The sequence below is a fragment of the Rhinatrema bivittatum genome, chromosome 3, assembly GCF_901001135.1.
Source record: "Rhinatrema bivittatum chromosome 3, aRhiBiv1.1, whole genome shotgun sequence".
Taxonomy (NCBI): Eukaryota; Metazoa; Chordata; class Amphibia; order Gymnophiona; family Rhinatrematidae; genus Rhinatrema; species Rhinatrema bivittatum.
Window position 1 is genome coordinate 162,211,215 of NC_042617.1, and position 24,966 is coordinate 162,236,180.

At 45.5% G+C, this 24,966-nt stretch overlaps 1 protein-coding gene across 5 annotated transcripts in view; it reads right to left on the minus strand.

Moving 5' to 3' along the window:
* BIRC6 (baculoviral IAP repeat containing 6) overlaps positions 1-24,966 on the minus strand; it is a 1,045,545-nt gene that overhangs the window by 670,356 nt on the left and 350,223 nt on the right. For all 5 annotated transcript variants that reach the window (XM_029593898.1, XM_029593899.1, XM_029593901.1 and 2 more), the window contains exons 30-33: positions 15,373-15,592; positions 13,682-13,815; positions 5,858-5,995; positions 2,882-3,009 (exon numbers count right to left, since the gene is read on the minus strand). In XM_029593898.1, the coding sequence (XP_029449758.1) occupies positions 2,882-3,009; positions 5,858-5,995; positions 13,682-13,815; positions 15,373-15,592 (620 nt within the window). The remainder of the gene's footprint in view (positions 1-2,881; positions 3,010-5,857; positions 5,996-13,681; positions 13,816-15,372; positions 15,593-24,966) is intronic.

Here is a 24,966-nt window from a genome sequence, read left to right on the forward strand (position 1 = left end):
TTACTGGATCGGTGATATGGATCAGGGACGAAAGCGGTTGAATGGCTTAGAGCCACTGAAATTTTAAAATTCACTGAGTTTTTCTCATGGCTAGTCTGGCCATAGGAGTGACGTGGATTGTGGAAACCATGTGGCCCAGCAATGGAAAAATTGATGGGCTGAGACGATGTTGCATGCGCCTAGAGATGTGGACAATTTGATAGGATGTCTGTGCGGTTATTGGGCAGGAAGGCCATTGCGACTATAGTGCCCAAATCTGCTCTATATGAGATTTATGGTAGTTGATCAGAATTCCCAGCCAAATGTAGTGGATTTATAGTAAGTCTTAGAAAATTTGGAGTTCCTTGTTTGGATTGATTCTTTATTAGGCAATCGTCAGGTAAGGAAACACGTGAATGCTGTTGTTCTTTGTAGATGAGTGGCAGTCACTGCTAGGCATCTGGTGAAATACACAAGTTGTCAAAGCTAGTTCAAATGGCAGAACTTGGTATTGAAAATGTTGACGACTCACTATGAAGCATATAGAAAGTCCAGAGAATAGAGGCAACCCCCTTGTTGTAGTAAGGGAAGCATGGTGCTGAGACACACCATTCTGAACTTTTCTTTCTGAAGAAATTTGTTGAGATTTCTGAGGTCCAGGATGGGCGGAGGTCGCCTGTTTTCTTTGAAAGTAGGAAATAGTGGGATTAAAATCCTCTGCCTTGTTGCATCCGGGGAACAGTCCTCAGTGGGATAGACCGTTCTATTCTCTGACAAGGTTGAAAAATCCAGGAACCTGCCCAACTGGCGGAGCTGGTGCGATCTGGATATCAGCTGGTCTCACGCAGGAGCGTGAGCGTTAAAAGGTCCTTCTAGCATCCCTCTTTGTTGTGCAAGAAATGTAGAGAGCTGTCGCAGGGTCTCGCAGTGGTCTTGCAATTGAGCCACTGACTGCTGGACCTTGTGCACGAAGGGATTATCTGTGGTGCATGGCAGATCAGCTAGTTTATCTTGGACTTTGGGCCATAAATCAGGGGCCGTAAGCCAGGTTACCATCTAGTATGGAGTCCTGTTGCTGGCAACGGGAGGATGTTTCGAAGCAATCACATGTTGCTCAAATGTCATGTGGATGGCAGAGAGGTTCCCTTGGTGTTGTGTCAAATATAGCCAGTAAATAGCAATATGTGACACCAATATGGTTCTTGGAAGATGTTATGACCTAAATCCTCCCGAAAACTTCTGGTCCTTTTTAGTGACCAGGTCGAAAGGGATGGTTTCAGACACATCCTTTACTTAGGTCTCGATGGGATCGGTGCCGAAGGGGGATTAGAGTGCCCATCGCCCTTCGAGGATCTCGGGATAGGTATAGGAGTCCATGGAGGCTCAGAAGGAAGAGTCGGCGACGATGACTTAGGCTGTCGTTGGTAGGTGCCACGACGAGGTGGTGCCACAACAGTGCGAATATCGATGGCTCCAGTGTTAGTAGATTCCGGAAGGCATCGAGGACAGCCTGACGGACGAGGACATCTAGCTCCTCCCTGGAAGCTGCTATAGGTAGCACAGCTACATGGGGAGACAGGTTAGGCATTACTGGCACTTCCACATGAATCTGTGGTGGCTCAGTACCCAGCACCGGTGTTGGTGAGGAATGCCTCGGTGCCTCGGGTGCAGAGGAGCTTGGAGACTCCTGTACCCGGGCCCGGTGCGGTATCAGTGCCGGCGATGTTTCCCTCGGTGCTCAGCCTGGTCATTCTCCAGCACCAAGGAAGCTGCCACTGATGTCCAGAATGGCATCGGTGATGGACGGTTACCATGGCAGTAACAATGTTTCCCTCGGTGCTTGGCCCGGTCACTCTCCAGCACCGAGGAAGCTGCCACTGATGTCATGGATGGCATTGGTGATGGAAGCCACCGTGCCTCTACTGCTCCTGACATTGTTTCTCGCCCAAGAATTGCACGGGGCTCTGGTTGAGAACCTGAAGTATGGAGCGTTTTCTTTAGTCGAGGATATGGACGGAGGCATCGACGGCAGACAGCAGCCCTGGCAGCATCAACAGCGACCGCAACGGGAATCGTGGACGTCCCAATCCCTCTAGCCCTGATGGAAGATCGCAGCAAGGCCACTCGCGGGCATCGTGGGGCGGAGCAAGGGTGATAGACATAGAAAGAAAAAAGGGCCGCAATTCAGTTGGTAACCCGGGGGAACGGATAGTGAGGTGACAGGAACCGACCAGAGAACGAGGCATAGTACTCACCGAGCGTCGATTAAATGTACGCAAAAGGAGACCCGTGTAGGGAAATTATTTGTGAAGTAAAACTTCAAGTGTTTCTGTGAGGAAATGTGAGAAAAATCTCACAGAGCTCCTATAAGCGAGGCAAACTGCAGCGCGGAAAAAAAAGAGACTGAAGAGAGACCCCTGTGGACACAGGGATCATGGCATGCTCAGTGTGCCAGTTTCTAGTGTTCTGTATTAGGGCTCCGCCTGATGACGTCACCTATATGTGAGGACTACCAACCTGCTTGTCCTGGGAGAAAGAAAGATACAACTGCATCACTTTATCTAGCAAAAGCTGCCTTATAATTGGTCATCAGCACTGAGGCAAAGAATCAAATAAGACTACCAAAGAACCTATGCCAGTCAGGCACTATACAGAATATTTTGGAGCCGACTTGTAGAATAAACCATATCTATTGTTTAATATACGCAGATACACAGCCAGCTTTGACGTTCATGAGGCCAGTTGGTCTACTAAAGACCATCTTCTGCAGTACCTAAGAATGCCCTCTAGAATACTATCCTCTCTATTTGCTATTGCTCACTGTTACATTTAAAAATGTAGTGAAATGAAAAGTGAAATGTAAAAAAGAAAAATGAAACATTTACTACACTTTACAGATTACCTGTTTGTGATGAACCAATTGTTTTCTGATCTTTCTTGAATACAGTCTATCAAGGCTACTATTGCCCTTACTTGATCTGCTCAGACTCTGGGTATGCAGACTGTTGTTAATGAAACTCCACTGATTGCCTATTAAAGTAAATACATAAGCATGTTATTTCCTAATAATGGATTTACCACGCTTTAGAATATCTCACATCTAAAATCCATGCAACTAAAATTAGGATGAACAGCAAGTGAAAAGTAAGAACACATTCTAGTATTTGTTTCCTGGATACATCTTTTATGTATTTTGAGCTTTCTTGATTCATCAGTTTAGAGGCTGGAAAGAAGGCTATGGCAAACAGTTATTCTGGGAGCGTCAGCTGAAAATTCTGAACATTAGATAGAAAAAGTTAGACCAAAACATGTCAATAATTAGCATATGAGGTTGTACTTGGGATATACTATTGGAAAGACTAGACAGAGCTTAAAAGATCCATATTTGTCATAGTAATCTTGTTTATTTTAAAAAAGCAGTGAGTAATGACTTCAAATAGAATAGTCTGTCTCACTCCCAACACTGCTTTCATATAGTCCAGTGCAATATAAGACAGCTGAAGAAAATACAGCAGTACAGCCCTGCATCCATGATTTTCCATGAAAGTAAAGGTGAAAGTTCATATTTTTTAAGGATATTGTCTTAAATATGTGAATTTTGTATTTTGTTTAATTTATTCTTTTTAGTCATCACTTTGGGCAATAGTTTCTATCTGTAAAGCGATTCATTAATGCTATTAAAATAAAATACTCATCCACACAGAAAATAATGGGAGTTATACAGCAAAGTTACTTCTGCTCAGAGAAGGAATAAATCTATTCATGGTGGAGGGTTTAGGCAATTAAATGGTACTTAAGTGTGAAGATGATCCAACAGAGTGGGCCAGGCAGAGCCATAGCCAGGCAATGTGGAGCCTATGGCCAAATGAAAAACTGTGCCCTCACCCATTACACAACACATGACAACACGAGATGGGAGACTGTTAAATGTTTGTACAGCAATGTCCATGGTCAGTGCAAGGGTATTAGGCACCCTGGGAAAACCTTACAGCATTGCACCTCCCACCCCATTATACCCTCATCACACATAATTAAAAATTAAATGAAAAATGACATTCAAAGCACAATCTTCTAAGGTAAAAGTATCGCTTACAAAATATATATTCTATTTACATGCACTGCTGTGGTGCCAACCAGAAAACTCTACAAAAAAGCAAGAGACATTGGGAATCCATATGGTACAAGACTACTGTAATACAAGACAAGTCCCTCAGAGAGCCACAGGAAAACAGAATTACAATGCAATAAACTTTCTGTATCAAAACAACACTAACTGGCAGCAAACAAACAGCAACAACTCCTATCTATGAAAGCTAACAGTGCAAATATTTCAACAGGCCTAAAACCGTAATACACCCCCTATTAGCAAAACAGAACAAGTCAAGATGCTATAGATCCCTACGTAGAAACTACACACTATTGGAATACCTTACTTCAGTCACACATGTAAAACACAGATATACCCTCAAATATAGACTAGAGAGACCACAACATAAAATTAGAACTGTACAAACAAAAACTGAACTGGAATCCCAAACAAGCCAAATTCTATAAGCATTGCAATAATGAAAAAACAGAAGCATTACCATTCCTCAAAAAACAATAAAATTAGTAAAACCATACCAATAAAAAGAATAATTCAAAACTAATGAATAGAATAACATTCAATAAATTGAAAACTCATATAAAAATGTTTCTAAACACTAATAAAATATTTTAAAACTGAATCAAACTCTACCCACAAAATTAATAAGGATTTTAAAAAATCCATTTGTCCATACTTTGGGAACTTTTGATTTCCAGATGCCCTGAAATTGTCATGGATTAGCAGGTAGAGAGGAAGTGGGGTTGTTGTACACACATGCTCCCTCACTCACAAGTGCACCCTCATATACATACATACTCTCTCACTCTCCCACACACATATACATGTTCTCTCTCTCACTCTCCCACATATACCCATACTCACACTCTCTCCTACACACATATGCTCTCTCACTCCCCCCCCCCCCCCCCTTGAAGCAGTAGGCAGCAGCAGTCTCCTTCAGCCCCCACAGCCAAAGGAATGACTTCTGGCCACGGGGGCCAACCCAGCTCTAGCCTCGGACTCCTTCCAGCAGGGCAGGACAAATCAGGGCAGGGCATGCTGCTCCTCTTCCGAAGCAGCAGTACAGCCCAAATGAAAATCGACAACGTAGACAGTGGAGCCTTAGTAAGTGGAAAAGCAGTGCAGCCAGAAGAGCCATGCTGCTTTTCTACTTACTAAAGCCCGCTGACCATGCTGTCAACTTTGGCGGGGCTGTGCTGCATTTTCTCTTACTGAGGTCCCACTGGCCACACTGCTCTCGCTGGCACATGGTGCCCTTCAATAGTGGCACCTATATTGGCCATAGGCATGCCTCGGTTCTGAGACCAGGTCTTATTAGTGAAGCCTTAATTGAGACTCTGCCTCTTGTGTACCTCAAAATTCTATTCCTGTCATGCTGAATTATTGCCCTGATTAATCCTGATACCACAGTCGATATTCAGCAAGATCTATCAAGCTCTTTTTGATTAGTGGAAACACAGAATAATGGGTGGAGGAGAAGAAAGAAGAGAGGAAGAGGTTAACAAATATCTGTGGCTGGCAGATTAAAACATCAATGAATATATTCTATACTTTCTAGAGGTTTAGTTAACTGGGCTTGCCACAATTAATTTACACTTGACTTTAGGTAATACTTAGAAATGAATCCAAATTCCCTATCTGTTAACCAAACTAGACAAATGGATTACCACATTTTCATAGGGAGCTCTAATGGTACTGAAGAATGCATTCTCACTTTCCTCTTCCTTATCCCAATCCCTGCTAAAAGCAATATTACTTGATTATATATACCTGCTATAAACCGCTCCCTCTCTTTTCCATTCAGTGGCTTCTTAGCAGCTGCTGCTTCATCTTCAACCGTTGCAACATAATCAAGGAGTCGTGATACCAACATGACAACCCAGCTGATCATAGGAATGTCTAGAACCCCTATGGAAACACACAGGTTCCAGGTGAAACATCTTCAGAAGGATAGCCGTATTAGTCTGGTATTGCAAAAATGACAAGTCGGGTGGCACCTTACTGCTGATCATGCAGTCCTCCAGTTTTTGTAAATACATGCAGTACAATGCTTCAGTACTTGCACAATGTAACTGGCATTTCCCAGCATCACTGATCTCTCCATTACAAAAAAAATAAAAAATGTGTCACCCTCTACTTACCCATCTCAGTAGTACCTGTGTGTACCTTTGTTTTCAGTTATTTTATTTCTTCTGGGAATTTCAATTTTATAACAAAAAACAGAACATAAAAAATTGCCATACTGGGTCAGACCAAGCGTCCATCAAGCTCAGCATCCTGCTTCTAACAGTGGCCAAGTACCTGGCACGTACCCGGCAAGTACCCAAAAACTAAGTATATCCCATGTTACTGATAATAATAGCAGTGGCTATTTTCTAAGTCAACTTGATTAAAAGCAGGTAATGGACTTTCCACTGATTTTTATCCTGTGTATTATTAACAATCATTTTTTCACTGATTTTTTATAATATTGAAATTCCAAGGAAAAATAAATTAACTGAAAACTAAGGTCCCTATCTAGGTGTCAACAGATCTAGACAGACCAAGAATTTGCGGCATGTCATTTCCATTAAAAAGGGACTACTTGCACAATAAGATTTTCATGGAAAAATACTCGCTTCTACTGCCATTGCCATCTCCTGTTATTCTAGAAAGTCAGCACTGAAGCAGACTACCTGGATTCTCACCCATTGTAAAGAAAAGTAATCCAATTCTCCTGATTTGAGGGCCAAGAACTGCAGAAATCAGTTGTTACTGTGGGGGGAAATGGATGGTATTTCTGGCTCTTAGACCTGTTCTCTATGAACAGCTTGCAAAAAATGTTCAGCCACCACTGTTTCTAACAGAGTAGGATTCCAATTATCTGTAGAACTTTGGTTCAACCTCGGATACTGGAAACAAAGCCAAGAGGAGAGCAAGCAAGTCTATAGGTGGCGATAAGGATACCCGAGTAATGATACTGAATTAATTCTCTCCTAAGGAGCCTTGTAATAGGTGTTATCCCAAGACAGCAGGATGTAGTCCTCACATATGGGTGACATCATCAAATGGAGCCCTAGTACGGAAAACTTCTGTCAAGACTTTTGGCTGGCACTGTGGGCCTACTGAGCACGCCCAGCATGCCATGATATTCTCAGCCGCAGGGGTCTCCCTTCAGTCTCGTTTGTAGCAATGTGCGTGAGCTAAAAAAATAAAATAAAACGTATCGGACCCAACTCCGCGGGGTGGCAGGTGGGTTCTGTGAGGACTACATCCTGCTGTCCTGGGATAACACCTATTACAAGGTAAGCAATTTTGCTTTATCCCAAGACAAGCAGGATGCTAGTCCTCACATATGGGTGATTAGCAAGCTACAGGCTGAGTCATTCTTATATTGTACCAACAGCATACAACCTGTGCAACGAGCACAACAACTGGTGTACTGCTGGAAAGAATGAGGCAGCCTGAAATCACAGCAGGATGGATGTAGAAGGAGTTGGAGTTATATTGGAAATAAGTTCTTTAAGACAGATTGTCCAAAGGCTGAATCTTGTCATCCTTCTTTGCTCAGACAATAATGAGCTGCAAAGGTGTGAAGGGAACTCCATGTTGCAGCTTTACATATGTCGAGAATGGGCACTGAACGATAGTGCGCTACTGATGTGGACATAGCCCTTACTGAATGTGCTTTTACTCGCCCCTGGAGAGGAATTTTTGCTTTTTCATAACAGAATTCAATACAGTCTGCTAGCCAGTTGGAGAGAGTCCGTTTTCCTACCACAACTCCTGGTTTATTTTTGTCAAAAGAAACAAAGAGTTGGGTGGATTTCCTATGGACCACCGTGCGGTTCAAGTAAAAAGCTAGTGCATGTTTATAGTCCAAGGTGTGTAAGACTCTCTCTCCCTGGTGAGAGTGAGGTCTTGGAAAGAAAGTAGGCAAGATTATTGACTGATTTATATGAAAGTCTGTTACCACTTTCGGTAAGAATTTGGGGTGAGTGCGAAGGACTACTCTGTCATGCAGGAACCTTGTGTAGGGTGAATATGTGACGAGAGCTTGCAACTCACTGACCCTTCTAGCCGATGTAATGGCTACTAAGAAAAGCACTTTCCATGTAAGGAATTTTTCTTCACAAGAGTGTAGAGGCTCGAACGATGAGCACATGATCCTTGTTAGTACTAAATTCAGGTCCCATTCAGTGACCGGTGGCGGAATGGGAGATTTGAGGTAAAGTAAGCCTCTCATGAACCTACTTACTAGGGGTTGTGCTGTTATTGGCACATCCCCTATTCCCTTGTGGTATGCCGCTATGGCGCTTAGGTGTACCCTTACAGAGGATGTCTGGAGACCAGAATCCGACAGGTGGTATAGGTAATCTAGTAAAGAAGAAGTGGGGCAGGAGAAAGGTTCTATACCCTTTTGTGTGCACCATTTTGTAAATCTAGTCCACTTAAAGTGGTAGGATTTGCGTGTGGAAGGCTTTCGTGAAGCTACTAGAACTTGAGACCTGTGTTGACAGATTAAGGGGTTGCAGAATTAAGCTTTTAACATCCAAGCTGTTAGGGCAAGAGTTGTCAGGTTGGGATGACGCAACTTGCCCTGATTCTGAGTGATGAGAGTGGGCTCTGTGCCCAGGTGGATTGGTTGTGAGATCGAGAGGTCGAGGAGTATGGGAAACCATACTTGTCGTGGCCAGTACGGGGCTATGAGGATCATTGTCCCTCTGTCCTGTTGTAGCTTCACAAGAGTTTTCGCTATGAGCAGAATTGGAGGATACGCATATAGAAGACCTGTGTCCCAGGGGCGAGCAAATGCGTCCCTGGGGACTGTTTGTCGACGTCCGTGGAGGGAGCAGAACCTTTCTTCCACTTTGTGGTTCAGTGTGGACGCAAAGAAGTCTATGGTTGGGCAACCCCAGCGTTGAAAGATTTTGCTCGCTACACATGGGTCCAGCGACCATTCATGGGGATAGAAATGACGACTGAGATCATCAGCTAGGATGTTTTTGATGCCCGCCAGATAAGTTGCTCGGAGATGTATGGAATGCTCTAGAGCCCAAGCCCAAATCTGTACTACTTCCTGGCATAGCAGATAAGAGCCCGAGCTGCCTTGTTTGTTTATGTACCACATTGCTACTGTGTTGTCTGTTGTATCAGCACAGTCTTGTTTGAGAGGCAGTCTTTGAAGGCATAAAGGGCATATCTTATCGCTCGAAGTTCCAAGATGTTTATCTGACACTGCTTTTCGAGCGTAGTCCACGTCCCCTATGTTTGAAGGTTGTTGACGTGAGCTCCCCATCCAAGGTTGGAGGCATCTGTGGTCAGAATGACTTGCGGATTTGTCTGTTGGAATGGGAGACCAGCTTTCAATGCTGTTTGATTTGTCCACCAGTGGAGCGACAGACGTAATTGGTCGGTGATTTGAATTGTGTACGACAGTGGTTGGAAAGCTTGCAGCCATTGAGATTTCAAAGTCCATTGAGTTCTTCTCATGGCTAATTTTGCCATAGGAGTGACATGTACTGTCGAGGCCATGTGTCCTAGGAGAATTAGTATTTGATGGGCGGATGCGAACTGGTGATAAATTATAACGTTCGCCAAGCGTGCCAGATTGTCGGCACGGTCGCTTGGAAGAGAAGCTTTCGCTACTGTGGTGTCGAGGTCTGCTCTGATGAATGTGAGGAGTTGAGACTGCTTGATGTGGGATTTTGGATAATTGATGAGAAATCCCAGAAGGTGTAATAGTGTTATTGTGATTTTCAAGGCAGGATGGATTTCTGATTAACCGATCGTCTAGGTATGGAAAAACATGAATACTGTTTTTTCTTAGATGTGCAGCCACCACTGCTAGACATTTTCGAGGGGCAGAGGCTAGGCCGAATGGAAGGACTCTATACTGGTAATGATTCTTTCCCACTTCGAATCGTAGGTACTTGTGATGTTGTATGGAAATTGGTATGTGAGCATAAGCGTCTTGAAGATCCAGAGAACAGAGCCAATCTCCCTTTTGAAGCAATGGAAGGATGGTTCCCAGGGATACCATTCGAAATTTTTCTTTGTGAAGAAATTTGTTGAGATTGCGGAGGTCTAAGATAGGACGAAGGCCACCCGTTTTCTTTGGAATGAGGAAATAGTGGGAGTAGAACCCTATCTCTTGTTGAAACCAGGGTACTGGTTCGATGGCCCTGGCAGTCAACAAAGTAGAGAGTTCTACTTGGAGTTGAGATTAATGACTATGTTTATTCAAAGTGGAATGGGAGGAACATACGGGGGTATCATATTGAATTTTAGGCGATATCCCCGATTTAGTATGGCTAATACCCATTGGTCTTTTGTGATGAGACTCCATTAGTGTTGGAAGTAATGAAGTCAACCTCCAACTGATAGAGAGGGATTAGGGTTGAGAAAGAGGCTGCTGTTCTCTTGGCATGATTCAAAAACCCACCGCTGGTCCTGTTTGGGGTGGGGGCTCGGTCTTTTGTTGCTTCGGCTGACGTGGACGTCCTCTCTGTGAGGAACGGTATTGACATGCTGAGGAGGCAGGAGGGTAATACCTTCTAGGTCTGTAGAATGGTCGTCTCAAGTCTCTGCGTGTTGGTCGTCTTAGGGAAGATGTCTGATCCGCTAGCAATTTTGATAGCTGTCTGAGAGTCCTTCAACTGAGACACCGTAGCTTGGATCTTTTCCCTGAAAAGATTATCACCAACACAAGGGAGATCTGCAAGCCTTTCTTGGACTTCCTGCCTGAGGTCCGAAGCCTTGAGCCAGCCCATCTTCTCACATTTATTGCAGAGGCAGATAGACGAGTTGATGTTTCGAACAAGTCATAAGCTGCTCTCACCTCATGTTTGCAAGATTCTAATCCTTTGTCAACTAATGTAGCCAAAGGTAGTTGATGTTGTTGTGGGAGGTTATCCACAATACCATGTGCTTGTTTCCATAAGTTCCTTTGGTATTGTGTCATATACAGCGTATGCTGCAATTCGTGCTACCAGCATGGACCCGCTCATCAAATCCTAATTCACTCAACGCACAATAAAGCTCTGGAATTTGTTGCCAGAGGATGTGGTTAGTGCAGTTAGTGTAGCTGGGTTCAAAAAAGGTTTGGATACGTTCTTGGGGGAGAAGTCCATTAATGGCTATTAATCAATTTTACTTAGGGAATAGCCACTGCTATTAATTGCATCAGTAGCATGGGATCTTCTTAGTGTTTGGGTAATTGCCAGGTTCTTGTGGCCTGGTTTTGGCCTCTGTTGGAAACAGGATGCTGGGCTTGATGGACCCTTGGTCTGACCCAGCATGGCAATTTCTTATGTTCTTAAGCGTTGTTCCTTCCCTGGTGGGACAGAAGAATGAGGTTTTTGTTTCCAAGCCTTCTTTTGAGCGGATTCTACAACTACCGAATGGTGAGGTAGTTGGGGTTTCTGGTACCCTGGAGCATGCTGTACTAAATAAGTAGCATCTGTCCTCCAATTCACTGCTGGGACTGAGCAAGAATGTTCCCACATTCATTGTTGCAATTCCAAGAGGACTTGATGGATTGGGATAGCCATAATTTCCTTCGGCACATCCATAAACTGCAGTACTTCTAGAACCTTATGTCTAGTATCCTCTTCTGTGATCAATTCAAAGGAAATTGTATCTGCCATTTCTTTGATAAAATTTGTAAATGACAAATCTTCTGGAGGGGATTTCTCCCTCTCCTCTGGTGGAGAGGACTCTGATTGCAGTTCCTCTGACTCCATGTCAGTGTCAACATCCTTCCAAGATGTATATTGAGGATGATAAGGGGAGTCTGTGTCCTCTGGTGGGACATGATGCTTTGACAAACACAGCTTTTGTTGGGATGTGTTTTGGCATCATTGGAAGTGAGGGCATCGATGGGGAATCAATGGGCCTTGATGGCATCAGTGGAAATCGATGCCTTGTATCCCCCGATGGACCTGGATGGATTGGCATCGATGTGTCTTTGAAAGGCATCGAGGGTGTCTTTGGAACTCGATGTCGATGAAGCCCCGATGGCCCTGGGGCAGAATCGGAGTCTCCGCCATCCTCCTCCGATGATCTAGGAACCGGGAAAGCTGGAGTCACTGGTGTGTGTATCGGCATCGATGGCATCGATGGTTGCATCGATGGAATCTGTGCCAGAGGAAAGGCTTGTAGTAAGGCATCGAGTCTATTCAGCAAAGGCTGAAAAATTGACTGTTCTAATGCTGATGCTGGTGTCGGTACCGATGGCACTATCGGAGGCTGTAGGTTCCTCAGAGCCTCGACGACGGCCTGTTGGACTAAAGTAGTCACTTCTTCCCTTGAAATCAGGGCACTGTCCACTGCCACTGGGGAAGGTACTGCTGGCGCTATTGGCACTTCCACGATGATTCATGGTGGCACATCCTCTGACACCAAGCCCGGTGAAGAGCGCCTCGGTTTCTCGAGTACAGCCGGAGTTGGCTCTAGTACACGGACCTTCTTAGGCATCGGTTCAATGGATTTCGATCCTGACGTCAATGGTTTACCATCCGCCGGGTCGATGGATCGATGCCGCTTCTTTTCCCCGATGACTCTTCGATGCTGAAGACGATGCTATCGATATCAACGGTGCCGGTGATGGACGGTCATCGGCTTGCGTTTCACCTCGATGTTTAGTTACCGAGGGAGGTGTTACTCTTGGGGACAATGTCGACAATGAAATATTTTTGAATAATTCTTCCATCTTATCCAAACGGGCACGCCTGCCCTTCAGTGTCATCTGGGCACAGGTTGAGCAAGCCCGGATGTCGTAGCCTGATCCCAGGCACAGAACACATACATAACGTGGGTCAGTAATAGACATAGTCCGGTTGCAATCCGGACATTTTTAAAACCCCGAGGCCATGATGAAGTTATGGCCTAATAACGGTCTATGGCCAGCGGGAATAGACAGTGAGGTGAACGGAATCGATCAAAAACTATCTGAAAAATGTATTCACCAAGACTATGTTGAAGGGAGAACCAATTATGAGAAAAGAGTGACTGAAAATGTGAATGAAAAAAGTTTTCTTCCCTTGAGAAATGCAAGGGAATTCTTTTTCCAGAGCTCCTGAACTGCTTTGCTACAGCAAGGCGGAAAAAAAGAGACTGAAGGGAGACCCCTGTGGCTCAGAATATCATGGCATGCTGGGTATGCTCAGTAGGCCCACAGTGCCAGCCAAAAGTTTCTAGAAACTCTTGACAGAAGTTTTCCGTACCAGGGCTCCATCTGATGATGTCACCCATATGTGAGGACTATCATCCTGCTTGTCCTGGGATAATTCTTAAATCTCCAACTTTGCCAAGTTTAAATGCTTTTTGACCCACAGAAAGGCCTTTGAACATTGCCCTTATAATAATAAAAGTCCTTCTTCTTAGGGAAAACCAATCATGGCACTGTGGAGGGAAACATGAGGTCAGATCAAGATTTCATACAATCAGTCCCTTCCACAAAAATAAAATCAGCTGCCTTATTCTAAAATAAATTTTAAAAAATTGTCTAATAAAAATAAAAACAATTCTTGATAAATGTCCTGGCCAAAAATTTCAATGGAAGGAGTCTTTACAGGAGAGATTAGGAAGCAACAATAATCATCAAAAGAATACCTTCAGTATGTCTGTGCACAGGAAAATGGGAATGTAGAGGTGATAACAAGTTGTCCAAGAGATTAAGCAAACTTTCTAACACTCCACTGTTACTAAGTGATCTTTGGCCAATACATGATAACAACATGAAGACCCTGCAAAAAGAAAATAATCTTTTAGCGTGTTACAATTTGAGAATTTTATTTGGAAATATTTATATGAAAAGGAAAAAAGTCACCTGCATGAACAATGATCCTGTGCTGCCCCCCCCCCCCCCCCAAGTCTGGGAGCCTCCTGGACGTTTGAACACCTACTGCAGCTCAATCTGGAAGCAATGGCAGAAACTAGGGGCACCGCTAGAAAACCCCCAGAGAAGAATGGCGGCTGCACACAGCTCTCTCAAGAGACCCACAATTGAAAAGCCGTGGTGGATGGCCTCTATAGGTTGATGCCAAATGGCATGAACCGCCAACCCATAGCTGTCAGGAAAGAGGACCAGATGCTTCACAAACTGGCCATGCCATTCTGATATAGCCGTTCCACTCCCCAAAGAGCCGCCACAAGCGACACCTTTGACTGGGGAGGGTAGGTGTCTGGTTACTGCAGGAAAGAGGCCACTCCCAAATGTCTGCCACCACACCTAAACACCTCAGCAATGCAGTCAGAGTCAATGTAAACTGCAGGCCAGAAAGCGTAGAGAGAATTCCCTCATTTCAATTGCCCTAGCCCTGGCCCCCACCCCCACAGCACAGAAACACTCAGCCGCAGGATCCCCTTTATCTGCTTAGCCTAAATCAACCTTATCAAGGCAAAACCACCAAAAGAGGCGGCTGGTGGGCGGATCGGCTCTAGCTTAAACTGAGCTTACCAGCCTAGACACTTCTCCCTAACTCGGAGGTGGGGCACAGTTGTGGCCTCCCCCCTTACCTGGGATGGGGGAGCAGCTCCTTTGTTGATTATCAAATTGAAATGATCTCCAATGTATTCTGGACATTTCTTACAAGCTTTGCAAAGTACTGTAAAGAACTATGCTAGGGTAAGTTTCTAGCCCAATGGCAGAGCTGCATGCTACCAGGCAGGAGACCTGGGTTTGATCACTTTAATTGGATCCTAGTCCTTGGACAAGTAATGATTCTGGAAGCAGCATTCACAGCCCTCATGAGGAAGTCCCCGTCTTCAATTTACAGCAACATTTACCAAGTGATTTAAGAGCACTGGTAGCAGGTCCTGAAAAGAACACTCGCCTTCTCAGGCAGAGGGCTATCAGTGCAGTAGTTGAACTAGATGAGCAGGAGGGAAGATGGTATAAGAACAGGGGAAACCCTAAGTAGCTTAGAACAATGGCTTACGGCATCAAAGCCTTGCTTGGGAGCATGTTCTGCTTCAGCTGGAAGCTTGAAAAAACAAACAAAAGTTTATGGGGAAAAATATGTCTATTTTTCAAAAATTGCCATAATTGTTGACTTCCCCAGAGTTGACTTTAAACAGCAGAGATAAGTACCGTATTACCAAGCAACTACTTCAGCTATATAGTGATATGATGATAAAAATGGTTACATTTTACAACTTCATAACTGCCATCAATGAGTCCTTGCTACACCATTATGCACCCCTCGTTAGAGTGAGTCTGTGATATAATATCTAAATCAGTACAAGAAATCGATTTCAACAAATGGCTTACATTATGCTATCAATGTGCTGTAGCAGCCTACCTGTCCTGTGGGAAAATGAGAAGTTGCTCCGAGTTATAGAGCTCCTGCAGAACATTTGAGAGAAACTGGCCCCACCAACGTTCCCCACCACAAAGCTGAACAAGGAGGAGGCCCGTGTGCAGTCGTATCTTTGGTGTCCCACTGATGCACAAATGTTTAAACAGCTCTTCACAAGCTTGTGCATGAAATGTATTTTGTAGAACTACAGGAACAGAATATCCTTTAAAAGAGACATTAATAAAACAAAACCAACAGACATTTGAGACACTTTTGTACCAAAATGACACCCTCATTAATATATATGCAATTAGCTTATTATGTGAATGGGCAATTCAGTTCATTAAAACTCACCCAAAATATGTCCCCTGTATGTGTCACTAACTTCTTTATATGAAGAGTAATGACTTACTTCTAATTGCTATTCTAAAGTTAGCACCTTGAAACAGCCACATTAACAGATCAAGTGACCTATCATTGTGGCTCTATTAAAACTGCTTAGGATGGGAAAATGTTTTCTAGCCTTTTTCCCCTTACTGTTTAACTTTGTGAATGGCATACACTCATGCTTTCTCTCATTACTTAAGTAGCCTTTAAAATGGTTTTAAATCCTCATGCAAGAAATAAAATTGCACTACCACTTGCCAGTTACCAGACAAAGCAGAAGTGGCCCATAAAGGTCACAGCATTGTTTTCAGTCTATAACAAGCAAAGAACAAATTCAAATTCAACGCCCAGACATGCATGACTTTGTTCCATTAAGAGAGCAAGTTTTCCAATTAAGTTGTGTCCTTGCACATAAAGGATGTAGTACAACCAACAATCGCTACAGATACACGGGCCGATACAGTAAAGTCCGTGGGAGAGTGGACGAACGCCCGCTCTCCCGGCGCACACACTGGCCCTTCGCCGGCGCGCGCGATTCTCTATTTAAATTAGGTGACGCGGTAGATCCGGGTAAAAGGAGGCGCTAGGAACACTAGCACGTCCCTAGCGCCTCCTTTTTGACAGGAGTGGCGGCTGTCAGCGGGTTTGACAGCCGACGCTCAATTTTGCCGGTGTGGGTTCTCGAGCCCGCTGACAGCCACGGGCTCGGAAACCGGACACCGGCAAAATTGAGCATCCGGGCCGAATTCAAAAATTTTTTTTTTTTTTTTTTTTATTTTACTTTTCAGGACCTCCGACTTAGTATCCCTATGATATTAAGTCGGAGGGTGCACAGAAAAGCAGTTTTTACTGTGTTTGGGGAGTACTGGTGGAGCGCACTGTTAGCCTGCTCTTGGACGCGCGTTTTCCCTTACCCCTTATTCAGTAAGAGGAGGAAAACACACATCCAACCCGCGGCACCTAATAGCGCCCTCAACATGCAAATGCATGTTGATGGCCCTATTAGGTATGCGCGCGGGATACAGAAAGTAAAATGTGCAGCCAAGCCGTACATTTTACTTTCAGAAATTAGCGCCGACCCAAAGGTAGGCGCTAATTTCTTCCGGCACCGGGAAAGTGCACAGAAAAGCAGTAAAAACTGCTTTTCTGTGAACCCTCCGACTTAATATCATGGCAATATTAAGTCCGAGGTCCCGAAGAGTAAAAAAAAAGTTATAAAAAAAAAATTGAATTTGGCCCACGGCTGTCAGTCGCCGCTCTGGGCTAAAAGGAGGCGCTATGGATGCGCTAGTGTCCCTAGCGCCTCCTTTTCCCCGTTTCTACTGCACCACCTAATTTGAATACTGAATCACGCACACCGGCAAAGGGCCGGTGCGCGCGCCGGGAGAGCGGGTGTTCGTCCGCTCTCCCGCGGACTTTACTGAATCCGCCTGCCTGTGAGGTTTGAAAATGAAAGCCACAGGATTGAGTTCATGAGTGCTGGTTCACATTCCTGCACTCAGAGGCCTATAAACTAAGCATTCTCCCCACTAACAAAATATGAGGAAAACATTTGTACATCTGATCCTTAAGTGTGGGAGTAATACTCCCCAAACACCTCTGCCAGCTGCCAATCAGTTAGTGAGTAGAAACATACAATGGCACACTATTCAAGAATGATACCTAAATTTTGCAAGAAAGTTTCTTGATGGCTGGATAAGCCTGTAGCAAAATCTATTATAGGTGGACAGCTTATCATATACTTTATTAAATTCCATGACCATGCAAAGTCAAAGCATGGAAAAAGCACATTATATTGTATACCTTTTCTCAAGATTTCAATGAAAACTCCCTTGTGTGTACATATTCAGCATTTAAAAAGTATATATAGCAAGTAGCAATTCCGACATCCTATCAAACAGTCTGCTGTCAAAAATCTTCAAAAGCAACATTTTAAACAGTTTTTCTGCAAGTGTTAAAAATTCTTAAAAGCAGCCATGTTTGGAAATGTTAAAAGTTTTTGCCATGAAATATTAGATGCACATCTAGGTAGCGATACCTATATAAGGGCCAAACTAATCCTGTTACTGGGTAATTATTGTGACATTTACTATCTTGGCTGCTTCCAGAGGCTGAAATAAACTCTTTAAAGATAATCAAGATTGTCCTTTAAAACATCTGACCATCTAACAGAAATAAACAGGAAGGTCACAAGCACAAACTGTCGTTTTCCTAGCATGTAGCCAGATGGACTCAGAACCAATGGGTTATGTGCTCCCCTGCTAGCAGATGGAGACAGAATCAGGTTTCAAACCTGAAGTCACCTTAGATATACCCCTTATATACCTTAGCCATCCAGTATCTCTCTGACTCCTAGCAGATGTGGACGTGCTATCCCCACACCAACATTGGTGTTTAGCAGGATTGCAGTACTAATTTGAAGAAGAAAATTAACCTTTAAATTAGAGAAAGATCGAGCCCTGCTCTTCTGTGGTGATACCTAAAGATCCCTCCCCCAGTTGAGAATTCCTGAGGCGATTTACGTGATCCCTCAGAGGTGTGCCTTGGTCCGGTAACCGGTTCCCAGCATGGACTTTGCTGCTGAAGCAGCTGAAAGGCAGCAGATGCAGAAAGCAGAGGACAGCGGTGACGGCCTAAGCCCTCTCCCCCCGCAGCCAGATATCATCTCTGTACTCAGCTGGTAAGCACTGAGCCCAGGTAAGTAAAGAACTCCTCCTCCGATTCAGAGACATGGAAAGACTTCAGGTAAGTCTTTCCTGCAGTCTCCTTGCTTGGTGCACCGACCCCATGTTCCCGATCCCGTTAGAGCAAGGGAAGGGGGTTTCTGAGCGGGTTGAGTGGCCTCCCGATGAGCTAGACCCCGCTTCAGGCTCAGTGGGCACTCCATGTGGCAGGTCAGGGCAGCGCCATCTCGTGCGTGGTTTGGTGCAGCACCATTTTCCCCCACTGACCCGACTGTACGCGCAGTGGGGCCAGCCGTTTTGTGCACACAAGTGCGCGCACGCTTGTGCACATACCAGCGCACATAAGTACATGCATACATTCACGCATAACTGGATGCTTATGTTTATGCGCGGACGGATTTGTGATTGCTGGGGCCCAAGTGCTAGCTGGCTGAAACCACAAACTATAGTGAACTATGGCTACGGCAGCAAAGAAGCACAAGCAACACTCCCTTTGTGCTGCCTGCCATCTTAGGGCTGAACAGTCTGACCTATAATCCTTCCTGTATCAGCACTGTGAAGAAGTCCAGGGAGGGCTGGATTCTCAGAACTTCTCCAAGCCCAGCCCCTCCCAGTTGGAGGACAGGTCAGCCACAACCTTATCTGATAGCACCCTGGAGGATCTGAGCAATCCCGGGGCTGTGTCCGCCTAGGGAGAGGGCAGATCAGCGGCACCTACCCCAGTTCATCCTGAGCTAGGTATGGACCCGGCAACCTTTTCATGGGTGGAATTCTTTCAGGGCCTTCAAGCCTTTGTTCAGGCGCAGTCAGCTACTGCACCTGCCTGGTCTGAGCCCCAGCTGGGAAGACCTGGTCCTCCTAGCCCTATAAGCATGCCTCTGGACATGCCTCGCCTCACCATGGAAATCCCCGACAGAGATCCAGACACCATAGATGAAGAAGGGGATGCAGACTCATTGGAGGACAGGGAAATCCCTCCAGTCCTGGAGCCATACCGGGCCATGCTATGGTTTTTCTACAGAGATGAATTGCCGGCCCTGGAGACTCTGGGAGTTCCCGGCATGGACCCTATGTCGGAACCAAAGAAGAATCCTATCCTGGTGTCTCTACAGAAAGGCACGTGCTATTTCCCGATGCTGAAAGCCATTCAGGAGTTGATTGACCTGGAGTGGGACGCCCCAGAAGCCAGCTTTAAAGGAGGTCGGGCCTTGGAGGCCTTGTACCCTCTGAACCCGGCGGCCAAAGAACATCTGCATTTCCCGAAAGTAGACGTTCTGGGCTACACTGAATCAAAGTGAACTATCCCAATAAAGGGAGGAGCAGCCTTGATGGATGCACACGATAGGCGGTTGGAGTCCATCCTTAAGCAAGCCTTTGACGTGACAGTAATGACACTGCACATCGCTTCCTGGTGTGCCCTGGTGGCTCGCTCGTATCTCGAGAGAGGCAGATAGCTCAGTGGTGCATTCCAGAGAGGCAATGGAGTCTCCCGCGGCCTTCCTAGTGGATGCAAGCTCTGACCTAGTGCATACCTCAGCCAGAAGAGTAGCCTCAGTGGTGGTGGCCAGAAGACAGCTATGGCTGCCAAATTGGTCAGTGGATGCAACCTCTAAGGCAAACCTCAAAGATACCCTTTAAGGGATCCCCTCCTATTCGAAAGTGAATTGGAAAAGCTAGCCAGTAAGTGGGGTGAATCTCCAGTGCCTCGGCTACCAGAAGATGAGAAAAAGAGGTCGAAATGCCCCTCGCCCATGGGAGGTCAAGGTCAGGGGCTCCCAGCGCTTCCAGGACTACAGAAATTCGTCATTTCAGACATCTTGGCCCCCGGGAAGGTTTCAGTCCTTTCGGAGATGAAAACCAAAGAGGAACTGGTTCGTGCTCAGTTTCCACCTGAACTTCCCACCGAAGTTTGGCCATCCCATCCACGGGACGAAGAGATAGGGGGCTGACTATCCCTCTTCTATCAACGGTAGGTCTAGATTACGTCGGACAAATGTATACTGGACATCATATGAGAAGGATATGCTCGAATTTTGCAGTATCCCTCAGGACATGTTCATGATGTAACCTTGCCACTCCCAGCACAAAACTGGCAGTGGAATCCATGTTGATAAGGCTCCTCAGTTTGAGGGCTATAACCCTGGTATCTACACCCCACGAAAATATGGGGCCGTTATTCCATCTATTTCATCGTACCCAAGGAGGAGGGTTCATTTCGCCCCATCCTGGACCTCAAGAGCATCAATCGTAATCTGCGGATAGTTCACTTCGCTCCGTCATAATGGCCGTTCAACCAACAAAGTTCTTAACCTCCCTAGACCTCTCGGAGGCCAACCTTCATATCCCAATCCATCAAGATCACCAGCATTTCCTATGCTTTGCGGTACTGGGCTGCCATTATCAGTTCCGGGCATTGCCCTTCAGCCTTGCAACTGTCTCCCGAACATTCTCCAAAATTATGGTGGTCATGGCATCAGCACTGAGGAAAGAAGGGATTCTGATGCACCCTTACTTAGATGACTGGCTGATCCGGGCGAAGTCGTTGGAAGAGAGCCTCCAGGTGACCAGCAGGGTCAGGTCCCTGCTTCAGGAATTTGATTGGGTAGTGAATATGGACAAGAGCAGCCTCAAGCCCTCCCAGTCCTTAGAATACCTTGGAGTCTGGTTTGACATCAAGCAGGACCAAAGTCTTCCTCCCTCCCTTGAGGATAAGGAAACTGATGTGCCAAGTGCATCAGCTAATGAACACAATGCACCCCAGGGTGTGGAGCTATCTTCAGGTCCTCGGCCTGACGACATAAACCCTGGAGGTAGTACAGTGGGCTAGGGCACACATGCAGCCACTCCAATGGTCCCTGCTGTCAAACTGAAACCCACTGTCAAGACTACTTGATTCACTTCCACCTACCAATGGATGTATGTTCTCGGCTCAAGTGGTGGGAACAGGAAGTTCTTCTAAGCAAGGTTATAAAGCCTGTCCCCACTGAACTGGCTAGGCCTCACGATGGACGCAAGCCTCCAAGGGAGGGGAACTCACTATCAGGAATTGACAACCCTAGGGCAATGGGCCGCGGAAGAGGCACGCTTAAACATAAACAGCCTGGAAGCCTGAACTGTCAGATTAGCATGTCTGCAATTCAGCCACAGGCTCCAGGGGCAGGCAGTCGTGTGATATTGAACAATGCAACAATGGTAGCCTACATCAACCGCCAGGGAGGAATCAAGTGCCAGCAAGTATCTCTGGAAATAGACCCCCTTATGGAATGGGTAGAGTTAAATCTACAAGGGATCTCTGCCTCCCACATCGCGGGAAAAGACAACATCAGAGCAGACTTTCTCAGCAGGGAGAGTCTGGATCCAGGGGAATGGTCATTGTTGACCAGAGCCTTCCAGCTCCTAGTAGATCGCTGGGGCCCCCCATCCATCGACCTATTGGCCACATCTCACAATATGAAGGTCGATTCTTTAGCCTCAGTAGAGATCAGTGCTTCCAAGGGATCGACGCCCTTGCTCAGACCTGGCCAGAGGAGGTCTTACTGTACACACCTTCCCTCCATGGCCTCTGCTGGGCAAGGTCATTCGCAAGATCGAACCCCACAGAGGATTAGTCCTTCTGGTGGTCCCGGATTGGCCCAGACGCCCGTGGTATACAGACATGTGGAGACTTCTGGTAGAGAGCCCACTATGCCTCCCTCCGCAGAGTGACCCTCAACAAGGTCCACATCCTTCATGAAAACCCAACTCGGTTTTGTCTTACGGTCTGGCCCTTGAGAAGGCTCACCTGACAAAGCGTGGATATTTGGCGGCAGTAATCGCCACCTTGCTCCGCGCACAGAAATTCGACATCCTTGGTGTACGTGCGGATCTGGAGAATATTTGAGGCCTGGTGCAAGGAACGCGGGGTGCCACCTTGGACAACCAAGGTCCCCATGATTCTGGAATTTTTACAGGATGGCCTGAAAAAAAGAGTTGTCCCTCAACTCCTCGAAGGTCCAGGTGATGGCTCTCTCCTGTTTCAGGGACAAGGTGAATGGAGCCAGCCTGTCGATGCATCCGGACTTGGCCCGTTTCCTTAAAAGGGATTAAATACCTCCGACCACCCTTAAAGTTGCCGGTCCCACTATGGAACCTCAATTTAGTATTGGACTTTTTAGTAGGGCCTTCCTTTCGGATGCTGCGCAATCTGTATCTACGCCTGTTAACGCTGAAGACTGTATTCTTGGTGGCGATATGCTCGGCTTGTCACATCTATGAACTACAGGCGCTGTCATGTCGGGAGTCATTCCTCCGGTTTACTCCAGGAACATTACAGCTTTGCGCCGTTCCTTCCTTCTTAACAAAGGTAGTCTCGGAGTTTCACCTGAACCAGTCCATTTCCTTAGCATCCCTAGATAGACGCAAGGACACAAGCAGATTGTGATAAATTGCAGGAAGACCTTGTGAGACTGGAAAATTGGGCATCGAAATGGCAGATGAAATTTAATGTGGATAAGTGCAAGGTGATGCATATAGAGAAAAATAACCCATGCTATAGTTACACAATATGTTAGGTTCTACATTAGGTTCTACCACCCAAGAAAGACGTCTAGGTGTCAAAGTGGAAAACACATTGAAATTGTCGGTTCTGTGTGCTGCGGCAGACAAAAAAGCAAACAATGTTGGGAATAAAACGGAAAATGTCATAACGCCTCTATCGCTCCATGGTAAGACCGCACCTTGAATATTGTGTACAATTCTGGTCGCCGCATCTCAAAAAAGATATAATTGCGATGGAGAAGGTACAGAGAAGGGCTACCAAAATGATGAAGGGAATGGAACAGCTCCCCTATGAGGAAAGACTAAAGAGGTTAGGACTTTTCAGCTTGGAGAAGAAAAGGCTGAGGGGGGATATGATAGAGGTGTTTAAAATCATGAGAAGTCTACAACGGGTAAATGTGAATCTGTTATTTCGTCTTTCAGATAATGGAAAGACTAGGGGGCACTCCATGAAGTTAGCATGGGGCACATTTAAAACTAATCGGAGAAAGTTCTTTTTCACTCAACGCACAATTAAACTCTGGAATTTGATGCCAGAGGATGTGGTTAGTGCAGTTAGTATAGCTGTGTTTAAAAAAGGATTAGATAAGTTCTTGGAGGAGAAGTCCATTACCTGCTATTGATTAAATTGACTTAGAAAATAGCCACTGCTATTACTAGCAATGGTAACATGGAATAGATTTAGTTTTTGGGTACTTGCCAGGTTCTTATGGCCTGGATAGGCCACTGTTGGAAACAGGATGCTGGACTTGATGGACCCTTGGTCTGACCCAGTATGGCATGTTCTTATGTCCTACGCCACTTAAACATCAGTAGGCTTTTAGTATGGTTTCTGGACTGTTCAGAACCGGTGCGCAAAAGGGACCGCTTGTTTGTTCTTCACAACCTACCATAGCTCGCTGGATCGAGGAAGTGATCACGGGAGCTTATGTAGAGGCAGGAAAGCCTTTACCCCTTCAGGTTAAAGCTCATTCCACTAGGGCCCAGGCAGTATACTGGGCGGAAGCTAAGCTACTGTCTCCTGTCAACATCTGCCAAGCAGTGACGTGGTCCCTCTTTACACACCTCCAGGTTCTATCACCTGGACGTCCAGGCTCGAGGGGACACGGCCTTTGTGAGGACAGTCCTAACCGGACCACGGAGAGCCTCCTGCCCCATTCAAGAGTAGCTTTTGTACATCCCATTGGTCCTGAGTCCATCTGGCAACACTCTAGGAAATGGATAAATCACTTACATGATAATTTTGTTTTCCTTACTGTAGACAGATGGACTCAGCATCCCGCTCATGGCTGCCCGTGAATGGTACCAAGGAATCACCCATGAGGTGAATCTCGATTCCATGAGGTTACAGGTAAAGCCGATGCCCTATCCCTAGATCAGGGCATCTATAATATTGCTGGGATTCAGCACTTATGTTTGGTTGAGTACAGTTACGCTCACCAGTTTTTTAATCAAGTTAAGTTGTATCCAAATTTTATTCAAGTTTGTCAATATTATGTCCACAATGGCTTTTGAAGAGAATACTGAATGGCTGAGGTTACTGCAGAAGTATGAATATCTAAGGTGACGTCAGCTTTGAAACCTGACTGTCGCCATCTGCTAGCAGGGGAGCACATAACCCATTGGTCCTCAGTCCATCTGCCTACACTAAAGAAAAGGAAAATTAGTTCTTACCTGTTAATTTTCATTCCTGTAGTACCACGGATCAGTCCAGACCGTGGGTTGAGCCTCCTGTCCAGCAGATGGAGACAGGCCAAAATTGAAAGGGTATCCTATATCAGGGCAGATCCTACCCTGCAGCCCTTCAGTATACCCACTGTCAAAGCAGATAAGAATAAAGATAACCAAGAAAAAAAGATCAAGCAAGTAATCAAGACTCAAGTGAGTAACAAACTAAACAATTTCCAACATGGAATGAACTCTGATACAGAACACTCTTGCATATCCCTTGGTTATCAACACAGATGCTTCCAGTGTCCTTAAAATAAAG